The sequence below is a fragment of the Macrobrachium nipponense genome, chromosome 20 (genome assembly GCF_015104395.2).
Source record: "Macrobrachium nipponense isolate FS-2020 chromosome 20, ASM1510439v2, whole genome shotgun sequence".
In the NCBI taxonomy this organism is placed as follows: domain Eukaryota; kingdom Metazoa; phylum Arthropoda; class Malacostraca; order Decapoda; family Palaemonidae; genus Macrobrachium; species Macrobrachium nipponense.
Window position 1 is genome coordinate 16,553,105 of NC_061089.1, and position 27,637 is coordinate 16,580,741.

A 27,637-nucleotide genomic window follows, 5' to 3' on the forward strand; every position below is an offset into this window, starting at 1 on the left:
GCCTGCTGCTCGACCGTCACCGCGGGTTGACGATCAGCAGCAGCCCTCCACGCACGCTGGTCCTGCCAGCGAGCGAGGGGGGAGCGTCAGGTCTGCCTCTCCCGTACCTTCAACCTCCTCGGGCTATACCGGGAGGAGCGAGGTACCGAGGAGCGATCACGAGAGGTGCGCCGCTCGTGACCCAGCTATGACGCCGTATGGACCAGGCACGGTTCCAGGACCGACCAGGACATACGCGCAAGTAGCTGGAGGCGACCGTCAGGGGTCTGCCGCTGTTCCTCCTTCTGAAGGAGGAGTATCTCGGATCTGTTCTTGTTGGAGGGACTGGACGGTCCTACTCCGCAAGACACGGTTACTCCCGAGATACAGAGGAATTTGCAGAAGTCATTAAGCTGATTCGTCAGCATAATGACCTTGCGGAAGGATTGCCGCTCCCACCAGCAGAGCCCACGTCTCTGCTCGAGTCGTTTTGGGGCCCGAGAGGGAACCCAAACCGACGGTGGGTCTGCTGAGATCGGAGCTTGCCGATTCTGTCTCGAACCAGTCTCTCTCGTCTCCGGACAAGAAGGCTCTCTCAGTTCTGGCCGGTCGATCAAGCTACTTCCACCTCCTCTACTGCGACAGCGGCGTTTCTACGTGTCTTCGGACACCGTATTTGAATACTCCTTCGGTCCTCCTGAGAGGTTTCGACCTCGACGAGGACTGGAATGAGTCGGAGGACGGTATCGGCTCTCTCCTGTCAGGTGTCGATCAGCCCCACCCAAGACGACGTTCACAGTGGCGGCAGACCCTTACCTACAGTGAGAGTTCGTAACCCTCCGCGGGAAAACGTTTTCTCCTGACGATACGTTTTCCCAGACTCTGAGAGGCCATCGCCGCAAGGCGATGGCTGTTCCTACTCTTCTCCAACTGCTAGTTCCACTGGGAAGGCGAGCGAGTATCCAATTCCTCCCCCATTCCTCTCTCCTTACGGTTACGAGGGAAAGGGGAGGGATCCTACAGAGATTTCTCTGTAGGATCCCACGTTCGGGACTGCGCTACCGGGGGGACCTTCGGGTCCTACCTGACGTAAGCCCCGGTCGTTGAGGAGGAATCCTGCCCCATTCTCGATTTCTACGGGAATCGAGAGGACCACCAGCCGATATCGTTTGACGAATTCGGTGGGGGTTTCGCAGACTGCTTAGAATTCTACGGAATTTCTAACGCATTCAGTGTTCGAGTTTTACGATCTCCAAACACTTACGCGAGACCACGGTCCAAAGTGAGCGAGACGAGAATCTCCGATATACACGATAATCGGGAACCTCGCCTATGCTCGAATTCCTGGAATTTCTAGCATTGGGAAGAAGACTGCTGCTGAAGAAACTATGTCACAGTAGGCGACCAACCTGGACTAGAGAAGATCGGACGGGAATATCCAGTTTGGCTTGAACTATCGTCTTAGTATTCTGTTCACCATTGAAGCTTTCCTTCGAGGAAGACTTCTCCTTCACTCTCTTTGATAGAGATCGAAGGTGGTCGATCTCCAATCCTTATTTTGTTTTCTTGAAGGAAAGAATTTAGGATGGAGATCGTTGTTCAGAATCCTACAAATATACTACGTATATTAACCTCGCGACATGATTCTACTAAGCAGTTGAATTGTCCGAGGGGTAGGCGCATATCCTAGTTAAACTACGGATTGCGACTTATAAGAGAAGTATTCTAATTGAACTGCAACTCGGGGTTGCCTGCAACCTCCCAGGAGTTTTCAGTTTCAATTTTATATACTTATGGTTTTGTCACGACAACACCATTTCAACTGTTATATTTACCGAAATTCGTTTCGCCTAAATATAATTGCTTGAGCAATATCTTTTATGCTCGGTAGTTCTAGCCGAACGCATTCCTTCGTGGAATAATGGATTACCTGGCAACTCAGGATGACGAGTCAGCGAGAGCTCAGGCTCAACTACTGCGTATTGAACTGCCTGATAGCAGCTCAGTATCAGCTGGGCCTCCGAAATGCACGGTCATGTATGTCTCTCTCTGCCCTGCTTTGATTGACTACCGAACCGTATCTCTGCCCAACAATCATGGACTTAGGTCTCTGATTAACGGGGATTCTCGCAATAGTGAAGGACCCATCTACTGATGTGACGCTAGATTCCATCGCCTTCGACATTGCGAGAATTTTCAACAGAGATATCTCTTGGACTCTTTCATCTTCTGTTTACCGCACGGTTTAGGCTTAAAACAGAAGTCTGCTATACAAGTCTCCCGCTGCATCGCACTGCGATAATGCGAATGATTTTGCAGACATCTGAGTTTGTCTTCAAAATATCTCTTATTCGTAGGTGTACAATTGTTCATTGTTCAACCGAATTACGAGATTTGTTAGAAGACATCGCCTACTCTCCGACCTGACAGCTCTACTCCCAAATGTTCAGCCCATGAGAAGCAGTTCTTCAGGCGGCTTTCCCCTGTGTTTTCATTACTGAAGAACGCCCCGCTTTCATTGCAACTACGACTTCTCACCGGACAGCAATGAAATAGCGGTTAGCGTTTTCAGTCATTTGTAAGCACAGGTTATGAATCTTGAGAATCCTTCTCTCGATTCATCTGTGAAGACGTAGGTTGCATTCAATATCTACCTTCGTCTTCAACGGTACATAGTGTTGTTTCTCCTTAGCTGAGATTCAACAACCATGAGATGTTTTACCTTCAGGGACCTCGGTCTCTAGAAGGCAATTGACTTTCGCCTGTTGGGCACATGCCTTAAGAGAATCATCACCTCGCTGTCCGGCATTGGTGACAAACAAATACATTATTTGTTTGGTTCTCTCGGCATAACCCTTTAAAGGCGAAGGTCACGTGACTTACTCGGATGCTTTGACAACTTGCCTCCTACCGAACGCAGTCAGTCGGCAGCTGTCAGAGCGGCCGAGTCAGTTACGAACTACGCTGTTGACTTAGTTCGGTTGTTACAGAGCAATCATTACTTCGTTTTAATAGCTTGTCACAGTACCCATACCATTGACACCCACCATGGAGTGTCGGTGTCCTATCCACTACCGAGAACTTCGCTGCATGGGGATAGGAGGATGCGACAGACTTCGTGGCAAACGGACAGACCAGTATGGGTACTGGACATCACCGAAGTAGAGAAGAAGGATAGGTCATGCGACTATTTCCTTCTTTTCCTCTGAGGAACTGCATGACTTCTCCTGCGAAGTCAAGCATCCAGGGGATGGGGATCCGTGACGCTCGATTTCGTACCGAACTTCGTAGCGAAGACTCAGAACCCTTCGGTCCCTGACGATTGGTTCGAGTCGTTCACAATCCCCTCCCTAATGGACTTCACCGCCTTCGATGCGAAGGAGATGCTGCCTTGTCCGCAAGAACTTCTCCGTGGCGCAGGTACTGAAGGCAGGGGTCTGGTCAACCAGACCACATGCCCTTCCTTCTACCTTCGGGATATTGCCCACAGGTCCTTGGATCTTTTTCCTTGGGACCCGTGGTGGCTGCTCAACACGTTGTGTAGCGAACCCAGACCCTCGCAGGCTGAACAGCATCGTCCTGGTGTGACCATAAGAATGGATGAGTGAATGAGAGTGTGACTGGCTCCTCTTCCCATCTTTTTCTTCCCCTCTACCTGTGGTTAGAGGGACACGGTCGTCACCCTGCTGGATAAGGACAAGATGCAGGTGAGCTACTCAACAGAGCCCCATCCTATCCCTTTCACTAGGGATAGGAGCGTATATCCACCACTTCCTCCAACAAGGGGGAGGAAGTGGATGCCAGCTTGAGACAACCCATACTTTATGTTGCCTCTTGCAAACAGGAACAAGTTCTTGCTTGCTGGTACGAAGAGATACGCTTGCCTCTCTCTTAGTACTCGGCCCAGAGGTCTGACCATTGATCCTGCGGTGCACACCCCGATCAATCGGACAGAGGCTTGGATCCCTCCCTCGCTCTTACGACCAGGGAGGCATTCCAGGGATGGACGAACACCAGTCTGTTCATCAAAAGACTCAGATTCCTCCCACCAAGAAGTGAGTCTTCCTATTGTTAAAGGACCGATGGTTTGTATTACGTATCGGAACAAATGACAATTTGTCGAAAATTGCATTTTTCCTAACTATACAAACCTGAGGTCCTTTACATATAGTCCCTCCTCATGCCACCCCTCACTCTGCGTATTTTGCATGGGCCAAAAGCAAAAGTGATTTGTTTACCTCCCAGTCGCGCGGCGCGCGACTGTCGGACAAGCAGTTAACTACCGTTCTCCCCTTGTTCGAAGCTTACGACCGTTCCAGCTGCCGCTAGCTACTTCCTATTGTTAAAGGACCTCAGGTTTGTATAGTTAGGAAAAATGCAATTTTCGACAAATTGTCATTTCATGCAATACATTTAATAAAAAAAAACATTAGGTAAAGATAGAATAAAGAATAGAAATGAATGGTTATTATACTGTTTGGTAGTTTCAGTAGTTGAAGAGAGATAATGAAAATTTATGGCTTACTGTGTAAAGTGATTGCTTGTCGATCGTTCGATACTCATAAGTGCTGGATGTAAACAGACGTTTGGAAGCTTTTTTTTGTTTGTTTATTATAGTTAATGGTTACTTAATAATTATTTGAAATGAGTACATGCAATACACTTAATAAAAAAATTGTGAATTAGATATGATAAAATATAAAATAAATCAGACTGCCAACAAATACGTATTTTTTAGAATTCTTCTTCTGTTTTATTATTAGGTTACGTATAGTACGTATGTTTCATTATAGCTGTCAGTAACTCGGTATCTCCATTAGGGTAAAGATAGAATAAAGAACAGAAATGAATGGTTATTATACTGTTTGGTAGTTTTATTAGTTGAAGAGAGATACTAATGACAATTTATGGCTTACTGTGTGCTAGGAAAAATGATTGCTTGGCGCTTGTTCGATACTCGTAAGACGGGTAAGAGCTGAATGTAAACAATCGATTGGAAGGTTTGTTTTTTGTTTGTTTGTGTATCATAGTTAATGATTAATTAATAATTATTTGAAATGAGTACATACTGATTATTTATACATTTTATTGGCATATTCTAAGCTTTTAGCTCTTAGGTTTAGATGTCAGAATCATAGACTAGGCTACAGTAGCAACCGCTAACATAGGCTAGGCTTATTGCTAAGCGACATATGCTAAAGTCCTAATATATGCAGTAAAAATGGGGTTGAACATTAAATGCAGTTGAATATTACTCAAGTATGGACAGTATTTTGCCTTTTTGGAGTCATATTTCTTCCGTCGGATCGGCGTTGTAACCCTAGAACATGTGTTTTAGGCCTGGAAATATAATTTACTGGGGTGTTTTTGGAGGCTTGGAACAGATTAGCCATTTTACATGTAAAATGTGTTCCAAGATACGAAAAACTCATGATACGAAGGCCGCCTCGGAACGGATTAATTTCGTATCTCGAGGTACCACTGTACTTAACTTTGTACATTTAATTCTACTACTAACCATTTCCTGCCATTGTTGCTTAAGTGTTCTTGAATACCTTTTTATATATCAGCTGTATTATATTGATATTTTGGCACAGCATGTTTTAGACCCTCCGATAATTTTGGGCAATATAATGAAGTACCAGAATTTAAGGGTTCCCATTAAAATACAAGCACCGGAACATGATTGAATGATTTTAAAATTCTTTTATCAAATTGACAAATAGTATAGCATTCTGTGGAAGGATTTGTTGAGAATTCTTTCCTTTGTTTCACTACAAAAAAACATCAGTGGCAACTACCCCATTGGGGAGAAGGGCCAAATTTTTGTTACTCCAATGACTGACATCGCCACTTATACTATAGCATCCTGAGCCATCGGTCCTGGTAATAGACAATGTGCCATACTACACTATGCTAACAGAGGATAGTCATTGCCACACATGCTAATAAAACATATATTATGTATAAAAAAAAATACACATGCCTAAATGAAAGATACTGCATAGGATTGGTTATTGTTGGTTATTCAAAACGCATGACCAACATCCACCTTGTATGCACATGAGTTGCCAGATGCCACAGATTCCTTGTTTTACAATTTTTGATTGTTTTTAACTGGTTTCCAGCTAACGCTAGAAGATTCTCCTGTTGTTAAGACCGAAGGTATTTGTCATGATAGTAGTCTCTTCCATTCAAAAGTTTGAGACAGAGAGAAACTTTAGGAAATTGAGAACATTTAAAAAGTTCAAGAGTTAATTGTTTTTATCAATATAATATGGTACTTCATTATATTGCTCAAAATTACCAGAGGGTCTAAAACATGCTATGCCAAAATACCAAGAAGTTACAGCTGACACATAAAAAGACATTCAAGAAAACCTATGCAGTAACGGACTTGAAATTGTTAATAAATGAGTTATTGGTTTACTAGAATTTAATAAAATGACTTGTATGACTGCAAATGCAATACATATTACAATACAGTGTTCAGAGAGATTGAATGTTTTTCCATAATATCATTGTCTTGCACTTTAAAATGATGACTCAGTTTAGTGATGAGTACCATTTGACTGGTGTCCTTACTTTAGAGTGGACACAGGTATTAACAGTGACAGCCGTGTTTTGTTTAGAATGATGCTCATGTTGAACTACTTCATACTGAATTAATGATCTACCTCTTTATTTTTAAAAACAGTGATGTCAACTACCTGAGTTCCACAGCCCCTCCTGTTGCTGCAGAATGGGCTTCTTTGCTCAGGCCATTAAGGGGCCGCGAACCTGAAGGAATGTGGAATCTTTTGTCCATAGTTCGCGAAATGTTCAGGCGCAATGACCGTAATGCCATACCTCTCCTTGAAATCATAACAGAGGAATGTTTGGCCACAGAAAAGGTAATTTTTACAAGTTCTCTTTTACTTTGGACAAAATGTTATAATTTTTAAGTAGTCAGTGTAGTTGCATAGTGCAAGTCCTTTGTTTAGGTCCAAAGTATCACACTCTTTATCAAAAATTTTGTTAGCTTTACCTATTAGGGAGGTAGATGCAAATTGAATTCTCCCACTTCACAATTTCTGTTTAATTTTCCATTAGGTCTAGTATCCAAGTATCCCTTATTGTCATACTAATTCCTTAGGTCGTCCTACATGTCTTTGTCCTCTTCCAAATCTTCTGCTTTCCTGACTGACTGTTCTTCATCACTTTTCATCACATGCTTATAACAAAGTTCTTATTAACCCTCTTACGCCGAAGCCATAAAAATCAAAACCTCTCCCGTATGCCGGGCCCGGTTTGGAGTGAGCGCGGAAGCAGAAAAAATAATTTTTTCAAAAAATCACAGCGCACTAGTTTTGAAGATTAAGAGTTCATTTTTGGCTCCATTTTTTGTCATTGCCTGAAGTTTAGTATGCAACTATCAGAAATGAAAAATAATATCATATGTAAATAATGCGATATATGGTAGTGAAAAAAAAAATTCATACATAATTGTATTCAAATCACGCTGTGCAAAAAACGGTCAAAGCTAACGAGGTACTTTTTATTTCGTTATATTATACACTAAATTTCAGTCATTTTGATATATAATACATTGTAAAACAATAAAAGCAACACCGGAAAAATATTATCACAAAATGATGTATGAATTCGTAACGCGTGGACGTAAAAAATGCTTTTTTCAAAAATTCACCGTAAATCTAAATATTGTTCTAGAGACTTCCAATTTGTTTCAAAATGAAGGCAAATGATTGAATATTACGATACTGTAAGAGTTTTAGATTAGAATTGCAGATTTCGACCATTTCGGACGAGTTAAAGTTGACCGAATGTCGAAATGTTTATATATATATTTTTCTATATGCAAATATTTCAAAGATGGGAAAAGCTACAACCTTCAATTATTTTTCATTGTATTCTTCATGAATTTGCGCACATTTTGATATATGAAACTCTATAAAACGGCTAATATGAAAAGGAGCAAATATTAGGATAATGCAATGAAGGCATTTCGGAGACTTGCGGCCGCGAATCTGCGCGCGAAAGGAAGTAAATATATTTTTCAAAAATTCACCATAAATCACAATATTGTTCTAGAGACTTCAAATTTGTTTCAAAATGAAGATAAATGACTGAATATTACTAGGCCGTAAGAGTTTTAGCTTACAATTGCGTTTTTCAACTATTTCGGTAGAGTCAAATTTGACCGAACGTGTTTTTTTTTTCTATTTATCGTGATTTATATGCAAATATTTCGAAAAAAGAGAAAAGCTACAACCTTCAATCATTTTTAGTTGTATTCTACATGAAATTGCGCACATTTTCATATACAGGCGGTCCCCGGGTTACGACGGGTCCGGCTTACGACGTTCCGAGGTTACGACACTTTTTCTTAAATATTCATTGAAAAATCCGCCCTGGGTTACGACGCTTGTTCCGAGGTTACGACGCTGACGCTTCCGACGCTCCGAGTTTACGATGCTTTTAAAAAACGCATACTGTGATAAGAATCCTTTATAGTTTAGCACAGTTTCTCTCTCTCTCTCTCTCTCTCTCTCTCTCTCTCTCTCTCTCTCTCCTCTCTCCGTCCTCTCTCTCTCTCTCTCTCTCTCTCTCTCTCTTTGTATTTTTTGATTAAAATAATCACTAATTAGTGTATTTTGATGTTTATTTTCATGACTAAATGCATTTCATAAAATATAAAATAAATCAGACTGCGATCATGAAGCCAACAAATACTATGTATTTTTTAGAATTCTTCTTCTGTTTTAATATTATGTTACGTAATGTTTCATTATAGCTGTCAGTAACTCGGTATCTCCATAAAAATAATAATTCTCTCTCTCTCTCTCTCTATCTCTACTCTCTCTCTCTCTCGTCTCCTCTCTCCTCTCTCTCTACTACAAAGATGTATGTTTTTTGTATGATAAATAAATGATTTACTATTTTCAAATATTAATATTAATTTTATACAGCAATAATATCAATTCATTAAAGAAAATACCATAGTGAATTAGTAAGATTTTATCTTATATTTAAAAAATTATGGAAGAATGAAGGAAATCCCAGTCTTCTCTGTAACCTTTTCCTCAAGATTCAGGTACTAAAACTGTCAGATATATCAAGTTCTGTGACAGCCAGGAGGGGGAATAGCTGGGGGAAAGAGCTGCAGTGTTGCAATGACGTGGTCCTGAAATTTTACCCTCTCTCTCTCTCTCTCTCTCTCTCTCTCTCTCTCTCTCTCTCTCTCTCTCTCTCTCTCTCTCTCTCTCTCGCTCTCTCCTCTCTCATTTACTGAGACTCAAGATTTTTTATGTACTTGTACTATTTGTTTATTTTTTTAATACTTTAACATTAAATAATAATAATAATAATAACTGTAATTACAAAATTCATATGTGATAGTATTTTAAAGAAATACAATACGTACTAATCTATCCATGTCACTTTTAATTAAGGTTAACTCTCTCTCTCTCTCTCTTTCTTTTGCCACACAAGATAATAATGTGTCATAGTGGTAACTCGCTCCCTCTCTTTCGCTGGAAGCGTTATAAGTATTTTTTGAGAGAACAGAGAGCGATAAACACTCTCTCTCTTTCTCTCTCTTTTACCGAGATGAAAGAATTTTTATGGTACAGTATGCAGCAAAACTCGAGTGACCCGATTTCAGTGATTTTCGTTCAAAAAGTGACTAACTGGCAACTCTTACCTTCTTCACATTTCTAATGACACTGAATTGCAACGGCGAAACATTTTGGAACTTCGCTCATAAAAAGATACAGTTCATTTAGCATGGTTTTATAGTATAATGTTATATATTTTTTATCAAAATATAGCTAGGTCATTAGAAAAAACATTAACACCTTAGTTTTTAATCATGGTAAATATGAAAAGACGTAAATATTAAACGAATTTTACATGTTAGCCATCATAGTAATTTATTTAATGTAATGAACGTAACGGAGATGTAGTTGTGGGCGTGGCCTAACATTACGTCAACTGTGGTCATTTGCCAAACATGGTTGGAGCAACCCGACAGCGACCGGAAACGTCACCCCAACAAGGAGAGCTATAGTTGAGCTGCATCTCGCCAGATTTTCAAAAAAAAGACATAGCTAATCGTCTTAACTATCAACGACAACTGTGTATAGATGGCTAAAACGATACAACGACGGAGAAGGATTGAAAAGCCACCCTAGATCTGGGAGACCCCGCTGCACAACCGCAGCGTTTTCGTCATCATTTTCAGTGAAACGAGAAACAAATATACAAACATCAGTTGACACTGTAAGACGTCGGTTTCGAGAGCTGGTCTTCTATGTAGGAAACCTGCGCTCAAGCCTCTACTTACACAGACGCATATGGACCATCGTCTCGGGTTTGCGCTCGAATATCTGTCCAAGAGCGAGCAGTTTTGGGAAACTGTTATATTTTGTGACGAGAAGACTTTTTGCAACGACCAACAGGGAAGACTGCACTGCTGGCGCTGGCGTCCAGGAAAAACCAGGTAATGAACATTTACTTATTTTGCCTTATATTTTTACGTGGTAGCCTAGGTGTGATATACTTTGTATTATAGGCCTAGTCTGTATACATGCTAAAGCTTTAATGAATAGTAATTCCTCTTACACTGGTTTTTAAACCTGCTGACAAATATCTTTAATGGAAGTTACGATGTAATCAGGGAGAAATAATGCAAGAGAAGATATAAATTAATCTGACCTAGGGTGGGAGTTGGGAATTGTCATTACTGAGGAAGCAGTTTAAATGTCTATAAAATCCCGCCTCCGCTTCTTCGTACCGCCTCGCTTCGAAGTGTTGCTTGGCGGGAAACCAGTCGCAGAGGAAGTTCGTGCTAGCTTTCCTTCGAGTCTCGCGAATGTTTGAATACACATTGCACTGACTTAAAAGTCGTTTAAGGTTACTATGCTATGACAACTTTCCTTATGCCTCTTTTCCGAATTCATAATATATACTATTAGGCCTACAACCAAAGATTTCTTTTAATTATTTCACTGTAAAACTAAGTCTGGCAGAAAATACAACTGACGTAGCTGTTTCTAATATTTAAATAAGTTTTGGTTAAATGCATATTAAAGAACTGTATATATTATATATATATATATATATATATATCTATATATTAATATTCTATATATATATATAGATATTATATATACACTAGTTTTATAGAATAACCTTATAGTGTTTTCTTAACAATGCACTTCAAGTCTTAAAAGTTAAAAGTTCGGTGTTATAAGCAATATTACTGAAAGTATGGCTTAATAAAAGCGCCAGTTCTTTTTTTCTAATCCATAAGATCTATTGATGAGACGAAGAACTGCAGTTAAACAGTTTCTTTTATATTTAAAAGTAAGCCCACTGTCATTGTTTCTCTCCGAATATCTGTAAATTTATATTTTCTCTAAATCCTTCTCTCTATTTTTTTCAGATTTGAGGATAAATATGTAGAACCAAATCGACGAAGTGGGAGGATAACCGCTGGCCTTTGGTTTGGGGGTTGGATGGCGTCTTGCGGACCAGGTGCTTTAGTGCCAATCCATGAGCGATTAAATGGCAGGCAGTATGTTGACATTCTTGACGAGGTGCTGATTCCATCTGTTAGGATGCTACTGATTCCGGAACCGTTGCCCATATTCTTGGGCAATGGACAACTCCTCTGTTCATAATAGCATGCCAGTAAGAAAGTGGTTACAGCAGCATCCAGAAGTTATTCAGATCGAACTGGCCTGCAAAATCTCCGGATCTCATCCCATTGAAAATTTATGGGCCATTTGACAAAGCAATGGGATGGCTCCGTTCTGAACAGTAAACAAGCCATCATAAGCCATTGCTTGTCAGTGTGGGAGTCAATGCGTGGGGAAAATATTTGCAGTAGACTGGTTGACAGTATTCCTAGACGGCTTAATTCGGTAATAGACAACCTAGGCTCACAAATATACTATAATTAACCCTCTCACTCTCTCTCTCTCTCTCTCTCTCTCTCTCTCTCTCGTCTCTCTCTCTCTCTCTCTCTCTCTCTCTCTCTCTCTCTCTCTCCTCTCTCTCTCTCTCTCTGTATGTATGTATGTATGTGTAGCTATATAGTGTTATGGTACTTGTTTTAAAAGACGAGGTTGTGTTTACTCTATGTTTGCTGGAATTTGTATATTATTTTTCACAGGGACCTATATATTTCAAAGAATTATACGTATTTTTTAAAAATAATTATATTTGGTATACCATTTACTTAACCTATACCGTTTTTATTATCAATCATATTCATTGTTTGCTACTTGGTTTATTAATGCCTTTACTAAGTACCGTTATTATTATCAATCATATTCATTATTTGCTGCTTGGTTTATTAATGCCTTTACTAAGTTACATTTCTTGAGATCTACCTAAGATTTCATTAGACCCAACTGGTGAGGGTGCATAGTGGACCCGCCAATGGCTTAGCTTGCCTTCACCCGGTTTAGGCCCAAAGTGTGCCTTTTCGCGCTTTCTCGATTATTTATCATTCTCATTAAGCCTATAGGCTATGGAAGAAAAAATAATGACGGAAGTATACCACACCAAGACTGTGGAAGAATTTCACAAATCCTGCTTTATGGTCTTATAGACACCCTTCATAAGTTACAAAGATTTGATGCAACTTGTTGCTGTCTGGAATATAGCCCAGTATGTTATAAAGCCAATAGCATTGGCCTAGCCATTATTGTTTTATAATACGTTGCAGTTGTCATTCTGTAGAATCTGCACTCGACAGTTGTAGCTGATAATATCCGACCTGATTATAGTCTTCCATTCCTAAAGTAAAAGTAAAATAATATAAATTAGTTGTGTTTCTAATAGCGAAGATTACTCTTCACCTCGCTTATTTATTCAGTTATTTATTATTTACTTTTCTTCAAACTGAAGAAACCCCTCGGGAGACTAGACTTATGTAGCACTAGCTATAACCTAAGCCTAAGCCATAATTTATTGCAAGTATCGAAATCATGATCTCGACTAACATTTTTGCTTTTATACACAAAGCCACAAAAGCTAAAAGTAATAACTTCGAATTCATATCCCAAATGCACCCATTTTTATCATTAGACTATGCTCTGCTCAACTTTTCTCTTGCTCTCCATCGCGATGTCCTCTTTCACAGTGTCCAGACTGACGATTCCACACGACTCATGGAAGTCACGGTGATCTGAAGTTTTCATGCTACAGTAACGTATTTAGTTTTCGTTCAGAAATATTGTAGCGTGAAATATTTTTGGTTTTCAGGTTCCAATATATTTCAATTATAAGATTCTATATAACAAGTGACCAACTTTTCCTCATATATACACATTTATAAAATACAAGATTTAATACTAAGTGGCAACTTGAGAACAACGCTTGTCCAGTACAAAAATAAAAAAGTCACACGAGTTTTGCTGCATACTGTACTAGTATGTAAAATGTTTATTGATAATTTCAGTTATTTAATAAAAATAATAATAGTAATAAAACTTTAATTACAAAATTCATAATGGTCGTATTTTAAAGAGATGAAAATGACCTTTCCATTTCACTTGTAAGGATAATTCCTCTTACTGAGATGAGAGAATTTTTATGGTAGATGCATGTGTTTATTATATTTTCAAATAATAATAATAATAATAATAGAAGTAGTAATAATACGATAACTAATTTCAAAAGAAAATTCTTCCCTTTGTCTTTTTCTGTATCAATTTCCCTAACTCAACTCGAGTGACACTCGGAGCTTAATGCCATACAATGATCAACGAATTTAATGGTTTTATGTAATTCTCTCTCTCTCTCTCTCTCTCTCTTTTACTGAGATGAGGTAATTTTCATGGACATGTATGTAATAAGTTTATCATTAATATTTTCCAATAATAATACTTATTAACTTTAAGTACAAAATTCATATCTTGAGTATTTTAAATACAACAATCATTCCATTTCTCTCTTTTAAATACTGTAAGGACAACTCTCTCTCTCTCTCTCTCTCTCTCTCTCTCGTCTCTCTCTCCTCCTCATCTCTCTCTCTCTCTCTCTCTCTCTCCACAAGATACTTGTCATATATTTGGTGTTTCTATTTCTTCCTTTTATCTCTCTCGCTCTCAGCAAAAGAATTGATAGACAGACAAACAGAATTGCACAGTCCTCTCTTTCTCTCTTCTCTGGAGAAATATATGTACGTATTTATGGAAGGGGGAAAAAGTTGCCGACAGACGTTCATTTCAATTTATTGAAACCGTAAGGAGTTATTTCTCTCTCTCTCTCTCTCTCTCTCTCTCTCTCTCTCTCTCTCTCTCTCTCTCTCTCTCTCTCTCTTGTATTTTAATGAAAATATACAGTAATTTGTGAATACACAGTGTTGCACATGAAAAAAGTAAATTAGTGATAATTTTAGAGATACGGCCCTAAGAAAAATTGCAAATTAGTAGTGAAATTTTCCCTGTGGACATGTTTTCAAGAACGTCGTTCCGGCTTACGACGATTTTCGGGTTACGACGCGTCTTAAGAACGGAACCCCCATCGTAACCCGGGGACCGCCTGTATAAAACTTTATGTAACAGCTCATTTTAAATGGTACAAACATTTCGACAATCTCACAAAAAAAATTCAAATTTTTTTCGGAAGAGTTATTGCGCGGACGTAAGGAAAATGTTTTTTTTTTTTTTTTTTTTTTCATAAATTCACCATAAATCGAAATATTATGCTAGAGACTTTCAAGTCGTTGCAAAATGAAGGTAAATGATTGAATATTACTAGAATATAAGAGTTTTAGCTTACAATTGCGTTTTTCGATCATTTCGGTAGAGTCAAAGTTGACCGAAAGTTGACATTTTTGCACAACGTTATTTATATGAAAATATTTCAAAACTGATAAAAGCAGCTACAACCATGGGTTGTTTTTAGTTGTATTGTGCATGAAATTGCGCACATTTCCATATATAAAACTTTGTGTAACGGCAAATTTAAAATGGTGCAAACATTAGGACAATCGCACGAAAACATTTATCGGAAGAGTTACCGCGCGAACGTAAGGAAAAAGTTTTTTCATAAATTCACCATAAATCGAAATATTGTGCTAGAGACATCCAATTTGTTTCAAAATTAAGGCAAATGATTGAATATTACAATAATATAAGAGTTTTAGCTTACAATTGCGTTTCTCGACCATTTCGGTAGCGTCAAAGTTGACCGAAGGTTGAAATTTTTGCACTTATCATTATATATATGAAAATATTTCAAAACTGATAAAAGCTACAATCATGAGTATTTTTTTGTTTTTTTTTTTACATGAAATTGCGCACATTTTCATATATAATACTTCATGTAAAGGATAATTTAAAATGGTGCAAAAATTATGTCAAAGTGACAAAATAATTTCCAAGATGTGTCACTGATACTTTTTAGTGCGATAAGAAAGAAATTCGCGCCTGCGTAGCGATTGTAAACAAAACAACGCCTTAATCCGTGAACTCCCATCATCCCCCAAGGTGCGTGATTCAAAAGTTTTTGGCTGGTAGGCCTATAAGTATTTTTCCGCGAATTTTTAAAAAAACTTTTTTTGAGTCGACGTATGATAAGTCCATTCGGCATACGGGAGACATTTTGACTTGTCGTTTAATACGTCCATTCGGCGTAAGAGGGTTAAGTTGACTTATAACAATTTGTGTAATAAAAATCCAAGATTAAGTTCTTCGTTAACAGATTATTAAGGTGTTTATCACCCAAATTATTTGTTTATAGGTTAGTAAGGCTTGCTCATACAATAATTTGCTTATCTTGACCCGTGTTTTTAAACTTAAATTACTTTTTTTTATTCTTCTCTATAGGCTTAGAGATTAGCTGTCATATTTGACCACTGTACGTAAATTAGTTAGTGTGGTAAATTTACATTCTAGACCTCTAGTACTCTGTTACTGATGATGTTAGTAACAAATAGCTTAATTGTAAATCTGATCATCTTATTCTGATTGTGTTATACAAGAATTGGCTAGATCTTTAGTTACTTTCCCTCCACCTTGTTTTTCTTTCATTACCTCCAGCAACCATCAATGAAGTTGTTTCCAGGTTATGATGCTTGTCTTGTCTTTGTACGTTGACAAGATTCTTAAAAGTTATCAATGGGTTTCTGTGAAGTTTATTTATGACTAAGGTGCGATGAAATAAATTGAATATATTTTTTAGCATACAGTTGCTCTGTAGATTTATTTTTATAATTTTCCTTTGTGTTGTCGTCGTCGTCGTCTTAACTTAATCTGTATTTGAGATCTCTGTTTGTGTTGAGTGTCTTCCAGCTGTTTCTATCTTAAACAGCTCATTTCATAAGCTAATTTGGCAGATGTTTTACACATGGATCCCCTTTGTGACTCCAACCTACCCTATTTATCTGGTCTTGAGTCCAGCCCCAAGTTGGGGGGCCTTTGTTCTGATTTCTGAAATGAGTAGATGTAATTTAGTGGCAATATCAGGTGTCATGTGGCTGTTGTTGGGAAAAAGTGCTATCAGAGCTGAGACTGCATGATTACAATAAATAGAATAATAAAACTGAGTTGCGATTAAAGGGGAAGTATAGGCAAATTGGTTCCAGGATATGGTACCATTTATTAAAATTATAGTAAATTGGAATTCAGTTTCTTAACCCTTTAACGCCGGTTAGACGTATTAAACGTCGACATAAATTGTCTGTCGGGTGCCTAACCGACGTATGGTACATCAATAAAAAAAGTTTTTTTTTTAAATTTGCGGAAAAATACTTACTTATAGGCCTACCAGGTGAAAACTTTTGAATCATGCGTCTTGGGAGATGCTGGGGGCTCACGGATCAAGGTGTTGTTTTGTTTACAATCATTACGCAGGCGCGCACGCGCAAATTTCTTTCTTGTCACACTAAAAAGTATCAGTGACACATCTGGGAAATTATTTCGTCACTTTGACATAATTTTTGCACCATTTTAAATTAGCCGTTACATGGAGTATTATATATGAAAATGTGCGCAATTTCATGTAGAATACAACTAAAAAATACTCATGATTATAGCTTTTATCAGTTTTGAAATATTTTCATATAAATAACGATGTGCCAAAATTTCAACCTTTGGTCAACTTTGACTTTACCGAAATGGTCGAAAAACACAATTGTAAGCTAAATCTCTTATATTCTAGTAATATTCAATCATTTACCTTCATTTTGCAACAAATTGGAAGTCTCTAGCACAATATTTTGACTTATGGTGAATTTATAAAAAAAAAAAAAAAAAAAAAAAAAAAAATTTTCCTTACGTCCGCGCAGTAACTCTTCCAAAAAAATCAGAAATTTTTTTGTCCGATTGTAGCAATGTTTGCACCATTTTAAATTAGCTGTTAGCCAAAATTTCAACCTTTGGTCAACTTTGACTACCGAAATGGTCGAAAAACACAATTGTAAGCTAAAACTCTTATATTCTAGTAATATTCAATCATTTACCTTCATTTTGCAACAAATTGGAAGTCTCTAGCACAATATTTTGATTTATGGTGAATTTATAAAAAAAAAAAAAAAAAAAACATTTTCCTTACGTTCGCGCAGTAACTCTTCCAAAAAAATCAGAAATTTTTTTGTTCGATTGTAGTAATGTTTGCACCATTTTAAATTAGCTGTTACATAAAGTTTTATATATGGAAATGTGTGCAATTTCATGCACAATATAACTAAAAAAAACCCATGGTTGTAGCTTTTATCAGATTTCAAATATTTTAATATAAATAACGATAACTGCCAAAATTTCAACCTTCGGTCAACTTTGACTCTACCGAAAAGTTCGAAAAACGCAATTGTAAGCTAAAACTCTTATATTCTAGTAATATTCAATCATTTACCTTCATTTTGCAACAAATTGGAAGTCTCTAGCACAATATTTTGATTTATGGTGAAAAAATTTTTCCTTACGTCTGCGCGGTAACTCTTCCGAAAAAAAATCAGTAATTTTTTCGTCCAGTTGTCGTAATGTTTGCACCATTTTAAATTAGCAGTTACATAAAGTTTTATATATGAAAATGTGCGCAATTTCATGTAGAATACAACAACAAAATTTTGAATTTTGTAGCTTTTCTCATTTTTGAAATATTTGCCTATAAATCACGATAAATAGAAAAAAAACCACGTTCGGTCAACTTTGACTCTACCGAAATGGTCCAAAAAAAGCAATTGTAAGCTAAAACTCTTACAGTCTAGTAATATTCAGTCATTTATCTTCATTTTGAAACAAATTTGAAGTCTCTAGCACAATATTTAGATTTATGGTGAATTTAAAAAATATAAAAATTTTCCTTCCCTCCGCACATGGATTCTCCGCCGCAAATCTCCGAAATGCGTACGTCGCATTCTCATAATATTTGCTCTGTTTCATATTAGGCGTTTCATAGAGTTTTATATATGAAAATGTGCGCAATTTCATGTAAAGTACAACAAAAAATGATTGAAGGTTGTAGCTTTTCTCATTTTTGAAATTTTTGCATATAAAAAAATATATTAAAAAATTCGACATTTGGTCAACTTCAACTCATCCGAAATGGTCAAAAACTGCAATTGTAAGCTAAAACTCTTACAGTATAGTAATATTCAATCATTTATCTTCATTTTGAAACAAATTGGAAGTCTCTAGAACAATATTTATATTTATGGTGAATTTAAAAAAAATAATAATTTATACGTCCGCGCATTACGAATTCATGCATCATTTTGTGATAATATTTTCTCTGTGTTGCTTTGATCATTTTACAATGTGTTACCTACCAAAATGATCGCAATTTAGTGTACAATACAACGAAAAAAATTTTGTTTTTGCGCTATCATATATCGCATTATTTATATATGATAATGATATTTTTTTAATTTCTGATGGTTGCATACTAAACTTCAGGCAATGACAAAAAAAGGAGCCAAAAACGAACTCTTAATCTTGAAAACTAAGCACGCTAGGATTTAAAAAGAAAAATATTTTTTCCGCTTCAGCGCTCACTCCGAGACCCCCTCGGCATACAGGAGACGATTTTTATCATACCCCTTCGGCGTTAAAGGGTTAAACAGAAATCTTTAATAAAAAATAATATCTAGTCATCAAGCTAAAGTTTTAATGAAGAGACAGCAGGTATATAAAAAAGGAAAAATAACATGACAAACTAAGTTAATGTTCAAGAGGATATATAAAGTAGATAGGGGAAATTACAAATGTTTGTAGATCTGAAACTTGGACCAGTTTGGCGAGTTTAAAGTTCTTTGGGGCTTTCAATCTTCTATGTCACATTCATTAATTCTTGTCTGCTTGTTACATGAAGTACTATATTGTAAGAGAAGAAGCAAAAAGTAAAAGCATGTAGCCTAGCCCTTAAACACTGAGCCGGTGTTTCCGAAAGTGTCTCCCTCATGCTGGCGGCGTTCGTGAGTTAGCACCGAAGTGGGAAAAATTTTTTTTTTTTTTTTTTTTCTAAATCACAGCACGCTTAGTTTTCAAGATTAAGAGTTCATTTTTGGCTCATTTTTTTGTCATTGCATGAATTTTAGTATGCAACCATCAGAAATGAAAAAAAAAATCATTATCATATATAAAAATTGGAATATATGACAGCGCAAAATAAAAATTTCATATATAATTGTATAGAAATCTCACTATGAGCAAAACGGTTAAAGCTGAGTTAATTATTTTGTTGTTGTATTGTACACTAAATTGCAATGATTTTGGTATATAACAAATGGTAAAACGATCAAAGCAACACAGAGAAAATATTATCACAATATGATGCATGAATTCGTAACGCATGGACATAAAAAAAAAAGTTTTAAAAATTCACAATAAATCGAAATATTGTGCTAGAGACTTCCCGTTTGTTGCAAAATGAAGTTAATTGATTGAATATTACTTGAATGTAAGTGTTGTAGCTTACAATTGCAGTTTTTTACCATTTCGTTCGAGTTAAAGTTGACCGAAGGTCGAATTTTTTCTATTTATCGTGATTTATTTGAAAATATTTCAAAACTAATAAAAGCTACAACCATGGTTTTTTTTTTTTTTTTTTTTTTTTTTTTTTTTTTTTTTTTTTTTTTTTTTTTTTTTTTTTTTTTTTTTTGTATTCTACATAAAATTGTGCACATTTTCATATATAAAACTTTATGTAATGGCTAATATAAAACGGTGCAAACATTATGACAATTGGACGGAAGAATTTCTGATTTTTTTCAGCAGAGTTACCGCGCGGACGTAAGGAAAAAGTTTTTTCAAAAATTCATCATAAATCGAAATATTGTGCTAAAGACTTCCAAGTTGTTGCAAAATAAAGGTAAATGATTGAATATTACTAGAATGTAAGAGTTTTAGCTTACAATTGCGTTTTTTTACTATTTTGGTCGAGTCAAAGTTGACCGAATGTTGAAATTTTGGCACGTATCGTTATTTATATGAAAATATTTCAAAACTGATAAAAGCTACAACCATGAGTTGTTTTATGTTGTATTCTACATGAAATTGCGCACATTTTCATATATAAAACTTTATGTAATGGCTAATATAAAACGGTGCAAACATTACGACAATTGGACGAAAGAATTTCTGATTTTTTCGGCAGTTACTATGTGGACATAGGGAAATTTTTTTTTCAAAAATTCACCATAAATCGAAATATTGTGCTAGAGTCTTCCATTTTCTTGTAAAATGAAGGTAAATTATTGAATATTACTAGAATGTAAGAGTTTTAGCTTACAATTGCGTTTTTTTTTTTTTTTTTTTTTTTACTATTTTGGTAGAGTCAAAGTTGACCGAACGTTGAAATTTTGGCACGTATCGTTAATTATATGAAAATATTTCAAAACTGATAAAAGCTACAACCATGAGTTGTTTTTTGTTGTATTCTACATGAAATTGTGCACATTTTCATATGTAAAACTTTATGTAACAGCTAATATAAAACGGTGTAAACATTACGACAATTGGACAAAAAAAGTTCTGATTTTTTCGGCAGTTACTGAGCGGACGTAAGAAACAGTTTTTTTTAAAATTCACCATAATTAGAAATATTGTGCTAGAGACTTCCAATTTGTTGCAAAATGAAGGTAAATGATTGAATATTACTAGAATGTAAGAGTTTTAACTTACAATTGCATTTTTCGACCATCTCAGTCGAGTCAAAGTTGACCGAAGGTTGAAATTTTGGCACTTATTCTTATTTATATGAAAATATTTCAAAACTGTAAAAGCTACAACCATGGGTTGTTTTTAGTTTTATTATGCATGAAATTGCGCACGTTTTCATATATAAAACTCTATGTAACAGCTAATATTAAATGGTGCAAAAATTACGTCAGAGATGTGTCGCTGATGCTTTTTAGTGCAAAAAGAAAGAAATTCCTGCATGCGTGGCGGGGTAACGCTTGTAAACAAAACAACAGCTAGATCCTTTAACTCCCAGCATCCCTCAAGGCGCATGATTCAAAATTTTTCGCCAAGTAGGCTTATCTGCGAATATTTAAAAAAACTTTATAGCGTTGACGTATTTTACGTCAGTTAAGCACCCGACAGACAATATTCGTCGACGTAAAATACGTCCAGTAGGTATTTAACCCTCTTACTCCGACTGGACGTATTTTACGTCAACATTTTTTGTCTCCCGTGTGCTGACTGGACGTATTTTACATCGACTTACAAAAGTTTTTTTTAAAATTCGCGGAAAAATACTTAGACCTACCAGCCTTAAACTTTTGAATCACGCCCCTTGGGGGATGCTGGGAGTTCACAGATCAAGGTGTTGTTTTGTTTACAATCGTTACGCAGGCGCGCAAGCGCGAATTTCTTTCTTGCCGCACTAAAAAGTATCTGTGACACATCTCGGAAATTATTTCGTCACTTTGACATAATTTTTGTACCATTGTAAATTAGCTGTTACATGAAGTATTATATATGAAAATGTGCTCATTTTTATGTAGAATACAACAATAAAATACCCATGATTGTAGCTTTTATCAGTTTTGAGATATTTTCATATAAATAACGCTAATTGCCAAAATTTCAACCTTTGGTCAACTTTGACTCTCCGAAATGGTCGAAAAACGCAATTGTAAGCTAAAACGCTTATATTCTAGTAATATTCAATCATTTACCTTAATTTTTCAACTAATTGGAAGTCTCTAGCACAATATTTCGATTTATCGTGAATTTATGAAAAAACTTTCCTTACGTCCGCGTGGTAACTCTTCCGAAAAAAATCATACATGCGATTGTGGTAATGTTTGCACCATTTTAAAATTAGCCATTATATAAAGTTTTATATATGGAAATGTGCGCAATTTCATGCACAATACAACTAAAAACAACCCATGGTTGTAGCTTTTATCAGTTTTGAGATATTTTCATATAAATAACGATAATTGCCAAAATTTCAACCTTCGGTCAACTTTGACTGTACCGAAATGGTTGAAAAACGCAATTGTAAGCTAAAACTCTTATATTCTAGTAATATTCAAGCATTTACCTTCATTTTGCAACAAATTGGAAGTCTCTAGCACAATATTTCAATTTATGGTGAATTTATGAAAAAAATAACTTTCTTTATCCGCGCGGTAACTCTTCCGAAAAAATCATACGTGCGATTGTGGTAATGTTTGCACCATTTTAAAATTAGCCGTTACATAAAGTTTTATATATGAAAATGTGCGCAATTTCATGTAGAATACAACTAAAAATAATTGAAGGTTGTAGCTTTTCTCATTTTCAAAATATTTGCATATAAATCACGATAAATAGAAAAAAAACCACGTTCGGTCAACTTTGACTCTACCGAAATGGTCGAAAAACGCAATTGTAAGCTAAAACTCTTACAGTCTAGTAATATTCAGTCATTTATCTTCATCTTGAAACAAATTCGAAGTCTCTAGCAAAATATATAGATTTATGGTGAATTTAAAAAAAATCTTTCCTTCCCTACGCGCGCGGATTCTCCGCCACAAATCTCCGAAATACGTACGTCCCGTTCTCGGAATATTTGCTCCGTGTCATATTAGGCATTTCATAGAGTTTTATATATGAAAATGTGCGCAATTTCATGTAGAATAAAACGAAAAATATTTGAAGGTTGTAGCTTTTCTTATTTCTGAAATAATTGCATATAAAAAATATATATATAAAAAAATTTCGACATTCGGTCAACTTAACTCGTCAGATATGGTCGAAAACTGCAATTGTAAGCTAATACTCTTACAGTATAGTAATTTTCAATCATTTGTCTTCATTTTGAAAGAAATTGGAAGTCTGTCTCTAGAACAATATTTAGATTTATGGTGAATTTTTGAAAAAAATATTTGTTTACGTCCGCGCGTTACGAATTCATGCATTATTTTGTGATAAAATTTTCTCTGTGTTGCTTTTATCGTTTTACAATATGTTATATACCAAAATGATCGCAATTTAGTGTACATTACAACGAAAAAAAAGTAACTTGTTACCTTTAACTGTTTTGCACACAGCGCGATTTTAATACAATTATATATGAAATTTCATTTTTGCGCTATCATATATCGCATTATTTATATATGATAATGATAATTTTTTTCATTTCTGATGTTTGCATACTAAACTTCAGGCAATGACAAAAAAAAGGAGCCAAAAATGAACTCTTAATCTTGAAAACTAAGCGCGCTGTGATTTTTTGAAAAAAATATTTTTTCCGCTTCCGCGCTCACTCCAAAACCCCTCCGGCACATGGGAGACAATTTTTTATTTACCGCTCCGGCGTAAGAGGGTTAAAGGCTAGTAAAGCACACCCAAATGGGTTGTTCATCAGTTAGAGATCAAAATTGGAGCAATACTAAACCAGGAAGTTTGACCCTTAACACTCACTCTTGCTCGTACAAACAGCCTTTCAGGAAGGGATATGTGCAAGCAAAAATTAGTTACTTCCATGGTGGCAAGAAAGTACACTTATTGGATAGTTAATGTGCATTGTGAACTGGTTTGAAGTTTTTAGGAACTTAGTTGACCAACAACTATATGAGAAGGCATGTGCAAGGTTTTGTTTGCCATGAAATACTGTCATTGAAGTATTTCATGCTTTAAATGTAAATTTGTATGTACTGAAGTTAAAAATGTTTGAGTATTATGGTACTTTATAAAATTATTGTAGTTTTCTGCCGTTTCTTTTTGAAATAGAAATTTAAGTGTTTAAATTTTTCCCAAGATTCTGGTGTGGTGGGTGAATACCAAAGTGGCATTACATATGGGAAGCTCCGGACATGGTGGGAAGAATAATATGAATTCCAATAGCCATGGCAGCCAGTACGCTTGCTCATCTCTCTGTGATGAGATTGTTATCCTGTGGCGTTTGGCAGCACTCAACCCAGCTCTGTCCCCAAAGGAACGCGATCAGCTAATGGTGCAGTTTAAAGGCTGGCATTTGAAGATTCTTGAGAAAGTAGCAAAAAGTAAAGGTATGTCATTTTGTGTTTTTTTTTAATTGAAAAACTTTCTTACAAGCCCATTTATGAAAATTAACCTTACTGCATATGAAATGGACCGAGTCACACCAACTTTATAGTTGTTCCGGTACGATATACAAACCATCGGTCTTTTTACAATAGGAAGGTAACTAGCGGCAGCTGGGACGGTCGTAAGCTTCGAACAAGGGAGTTCAGTAGTTAACTGCTTGTCCGACAGTGCGCGCGCAGCACGAATGGGAGGTGAAGAACCACTTTTGCTTTCAGCCGTGTGGTGTGAGGACGTGTTCGCCATCGCTCTCTGCCCGCTTCGTCGTCGTATGCTTTGGATATTATTGTTTCATACAATCAACTTACCTGTCAGATATATACATAGCTAAGACTCCGTCGTCCCCGACAGAAATTCAAATTTCGCGCCACTCGCTACAGGTAGGTCAGGTGATCTACCGGCCTGCTCTGGGCGGCAGGACTAGGAACCATCCCCGTTTTCTATCATATTTTCTCTGTCGCAGGTGGTATCAACATTGTTGCTATTACCTCCTGACTTAGATTCTTATTTCATCCTTTGATCATCGTTTCTCGGCTTTTTGGTGACGTATCTGGATCGTGTTTTTGGCATTCGCTACTGTGGACTGTTTTTGGAATTGCTTTTTGGATTTTTCTCAGTATGTCTGATTCAAATGTGAGTGTGAGAATGTGTGTGAATGTAGGCTGCAGGGTGAGGATACCGAAGGCTTCGGTTGATCCTCACACTGTATGCCGTAAATGTAGGGGGTTTCAGTGTTCTGCTAATAATACTTGTAATGAATGCGAGGGATTAAATGCAGAAGAGTGGAAGACTTTAACTTCTTATTTGAAGAAGTTAGAGAGGGATAGGGTTAGACGTCTGAAAGGTGTGAGTTCAAGGCCTATTGAGCCTTTTACTGATAATTCTAATCCTACTGATTTAGATTCTCCCTATGTTTCTCATTCACAAAGTGTACTTTCGGAATCGGCCTCGGAAATCGCCGATCTGAAAGCTACGATTCGAGACATGAAGTCCAAAATGGCGGACTTACAAGGTAAGGCTAGTGAAAGTGAGCATTACAGTGAAGTGAGTTCTCCCAGTGTTGTGGAGGGGGCGTTTGATCGTCCCTGCGACGCTCCCAGGCCTAGACCTCTTCCAAGCTCCCATGCCCAGAGGAGAAGGAAAGTCGAAAGCCTTAAGGAGGTCGTGGGGAATCCCCAACGGTCAGACGTCCCTTCAGCTAGCTCTGTTTCGTGGCAGGCTGCTCAAGGGCGCTCTAGAAAAAGCGTCCTTCGTGAGTGTTTCTCATCCTCTCCCTCTCCCTCACCTAAACGAGGGTGGAAGGAGTCGAAGTTATCGAGACCTCTGAAGCGTCATATGAAAGAACCCGAAATTGATTCGAGCCCAGAGCGTTTCTCAGATGACGCTCCCTCTTCTATTAAGAAGGCGAAGGTGGCGTCAGCGTCACCCGACGAGTACGCAGAAGTACCCTTTCCTACTTCTCCCCCGAGTGATGACGAAAGGCGTCATGCAGTTGACGTGGGAGAAGCTTCAAGGAGAATTATTATGGCAGTTCAAGAGCAACTGACCTCTCTAGTGGGAGTTTTAGCGCCTCGTAGGAAGGACGTTGCGCTTCCAATCAAGAAGTCTCGTCCTCTCTCCCCTGCTAAACGAGAAGCGTCATGCAGACGTGAAGCTTCCAAACATCTTACAGAAGCTTCGGGTTCGAGAGCGAGAGCGGTTGCTTACGAAAGTTTCGTAACGCCAGAGAGACGTGAGACGTCTTTTAGACATGAAGCGTCTTTGAAAGCTGTTGGTAGACGTGAAGCTCCGACCAATATTTTGGCGCCAAATAGGATGCCTTTTGAGAGCGGAGCGTCTTCCAGGCGCGAGGCGTCATCCGGACGTCAGCAGCCAAGTAAGCAGGAGACGTCAGCCAGGACGCTTGGCGGACGAGAAGCGTCACCCAAGCGGGAAGCGTCTTCTTCTTTTCGAGAGAAGCCTGAGCTTTTGGCGCCTTCCAAGGCTATTAAAGCGGGGAAGAGGAAAGAATATCATTCCCTTAGCCCCTCTCCTATTAGGAGTTTGTCTCCTCCAGAGGAGGAACGTACAGAAAGGGGAGCGGAGACTCATTTAGATCCCGAGTTGGAAGGAAACTCGGATGATGAATATCAAGGAAGAGAAGGACTGTCGAACTATAAAGTTTTGACTGCCTTGCTTCTTGAGGAATATGGAGACGAATTGACTCCTGCCGCTCCTCCTTCTCCGCGCTCTCTGTTTTCGAGTGCTAAGACGAAGAAGTCTTCGTCTTTTCTCAAAATGAAGCCCACCATTTCTATGAAGAGGGCTCTACAATCCTTAGACTCGTGGATGAAGTCTAAGAAAGACGGTCTTCTGCATGCCTCCAGCGAGACTAGCTGGTAAAAGAGGCATTTGGTATCAGACGGGAGAGAATATGGGTATTGCTCTCCCGTCTACGTCAGAAGCAGACTTTTCGACCTTAGTTGACGCTTCACGTCGACAAGGTCTCAACTCGGCACGGATTACGTGGGGCATTTCTGAACTGGACCATCTCCTCAAGGGACTCTTTCATGTATTGGAAGTTTTCAGCTTCTTAGATTGGTCCCTTGGGGTGATGTCCAAGAAAGCCCATGATTCGGAAGGAATCGAACCGGAAGCCCTTTTGTGCATATTGTCTTGTATAGACAAAGCGGTACAGGATGGCTCTTTTGAAATCTCCTCTTTGTTTGGAGCAGGTCTTCTAAAGAAGAGGACGGTATATGGTGCCTTTTTAACCAAGGCAGTCTCCCACGCTCAGAGGGCAGCGCTGCTGTATTCGCCGTTGTCTGACTTTTTGTTCCCTTCTCAGTTGGTGAAGGACATTGCTCATTCATTAACTGAGAAGGCGACTCAGGATCTTCTGACGCAGTCAGCAAGGAAGAAGAAGCCTGCTTCTACATCTGACAAGAAAGGACCGAGTACATCGGTTCAGCCCTTTCGAGGTGGTCCGACCTCCAGACCTCCCGCAAGAAGGAAGGCTCCGGAGAAGAGAGGTAGGTCTGCCTTTCGTCCCTTTAAAAAGGGAGGGAAAATGAAGCTTCTCTCCTCCAAACACCAGTAGGTGCCAGGCTCCTGGGATTTGTGGAGGCCTGGACACTTATAAACGCAGACGTGTCATCGTT

The 27,637-nt window shown here is 37.7% G+C and overlaps 1 protein-coding gene across 7 annotated transcripts in view; it reads left to right on the plus strand.

The window, feature by feature from the left end:
• LOC135222513 (zinc finger SWIM domain-containing protein 8 homolog) overlaps window positions 1-27,637 on the plus strand; it is a 334,079-nt gene that overhangs the window by 115,118 nt on the left and 191,324 nt on the right. For all 7 annotated transcript variants that reach the window (XM_064260601.1, XM_064260624.1, XM_064260617.1 and 4 more), the window contains exons 7-8: window positions 6,677-6,872; window positions 24,193-24,442. In XM_064260601.1, coding sequence (XP_064116671.1) covers window positions 6,677-6,872; window positions 24,193-24,442 — 446 coding nt within the window. The remainder of the gene's footprint in view (window positions 1-6,676; window positions 6,873-24,192; window positions 24,443-27,637) is intronic.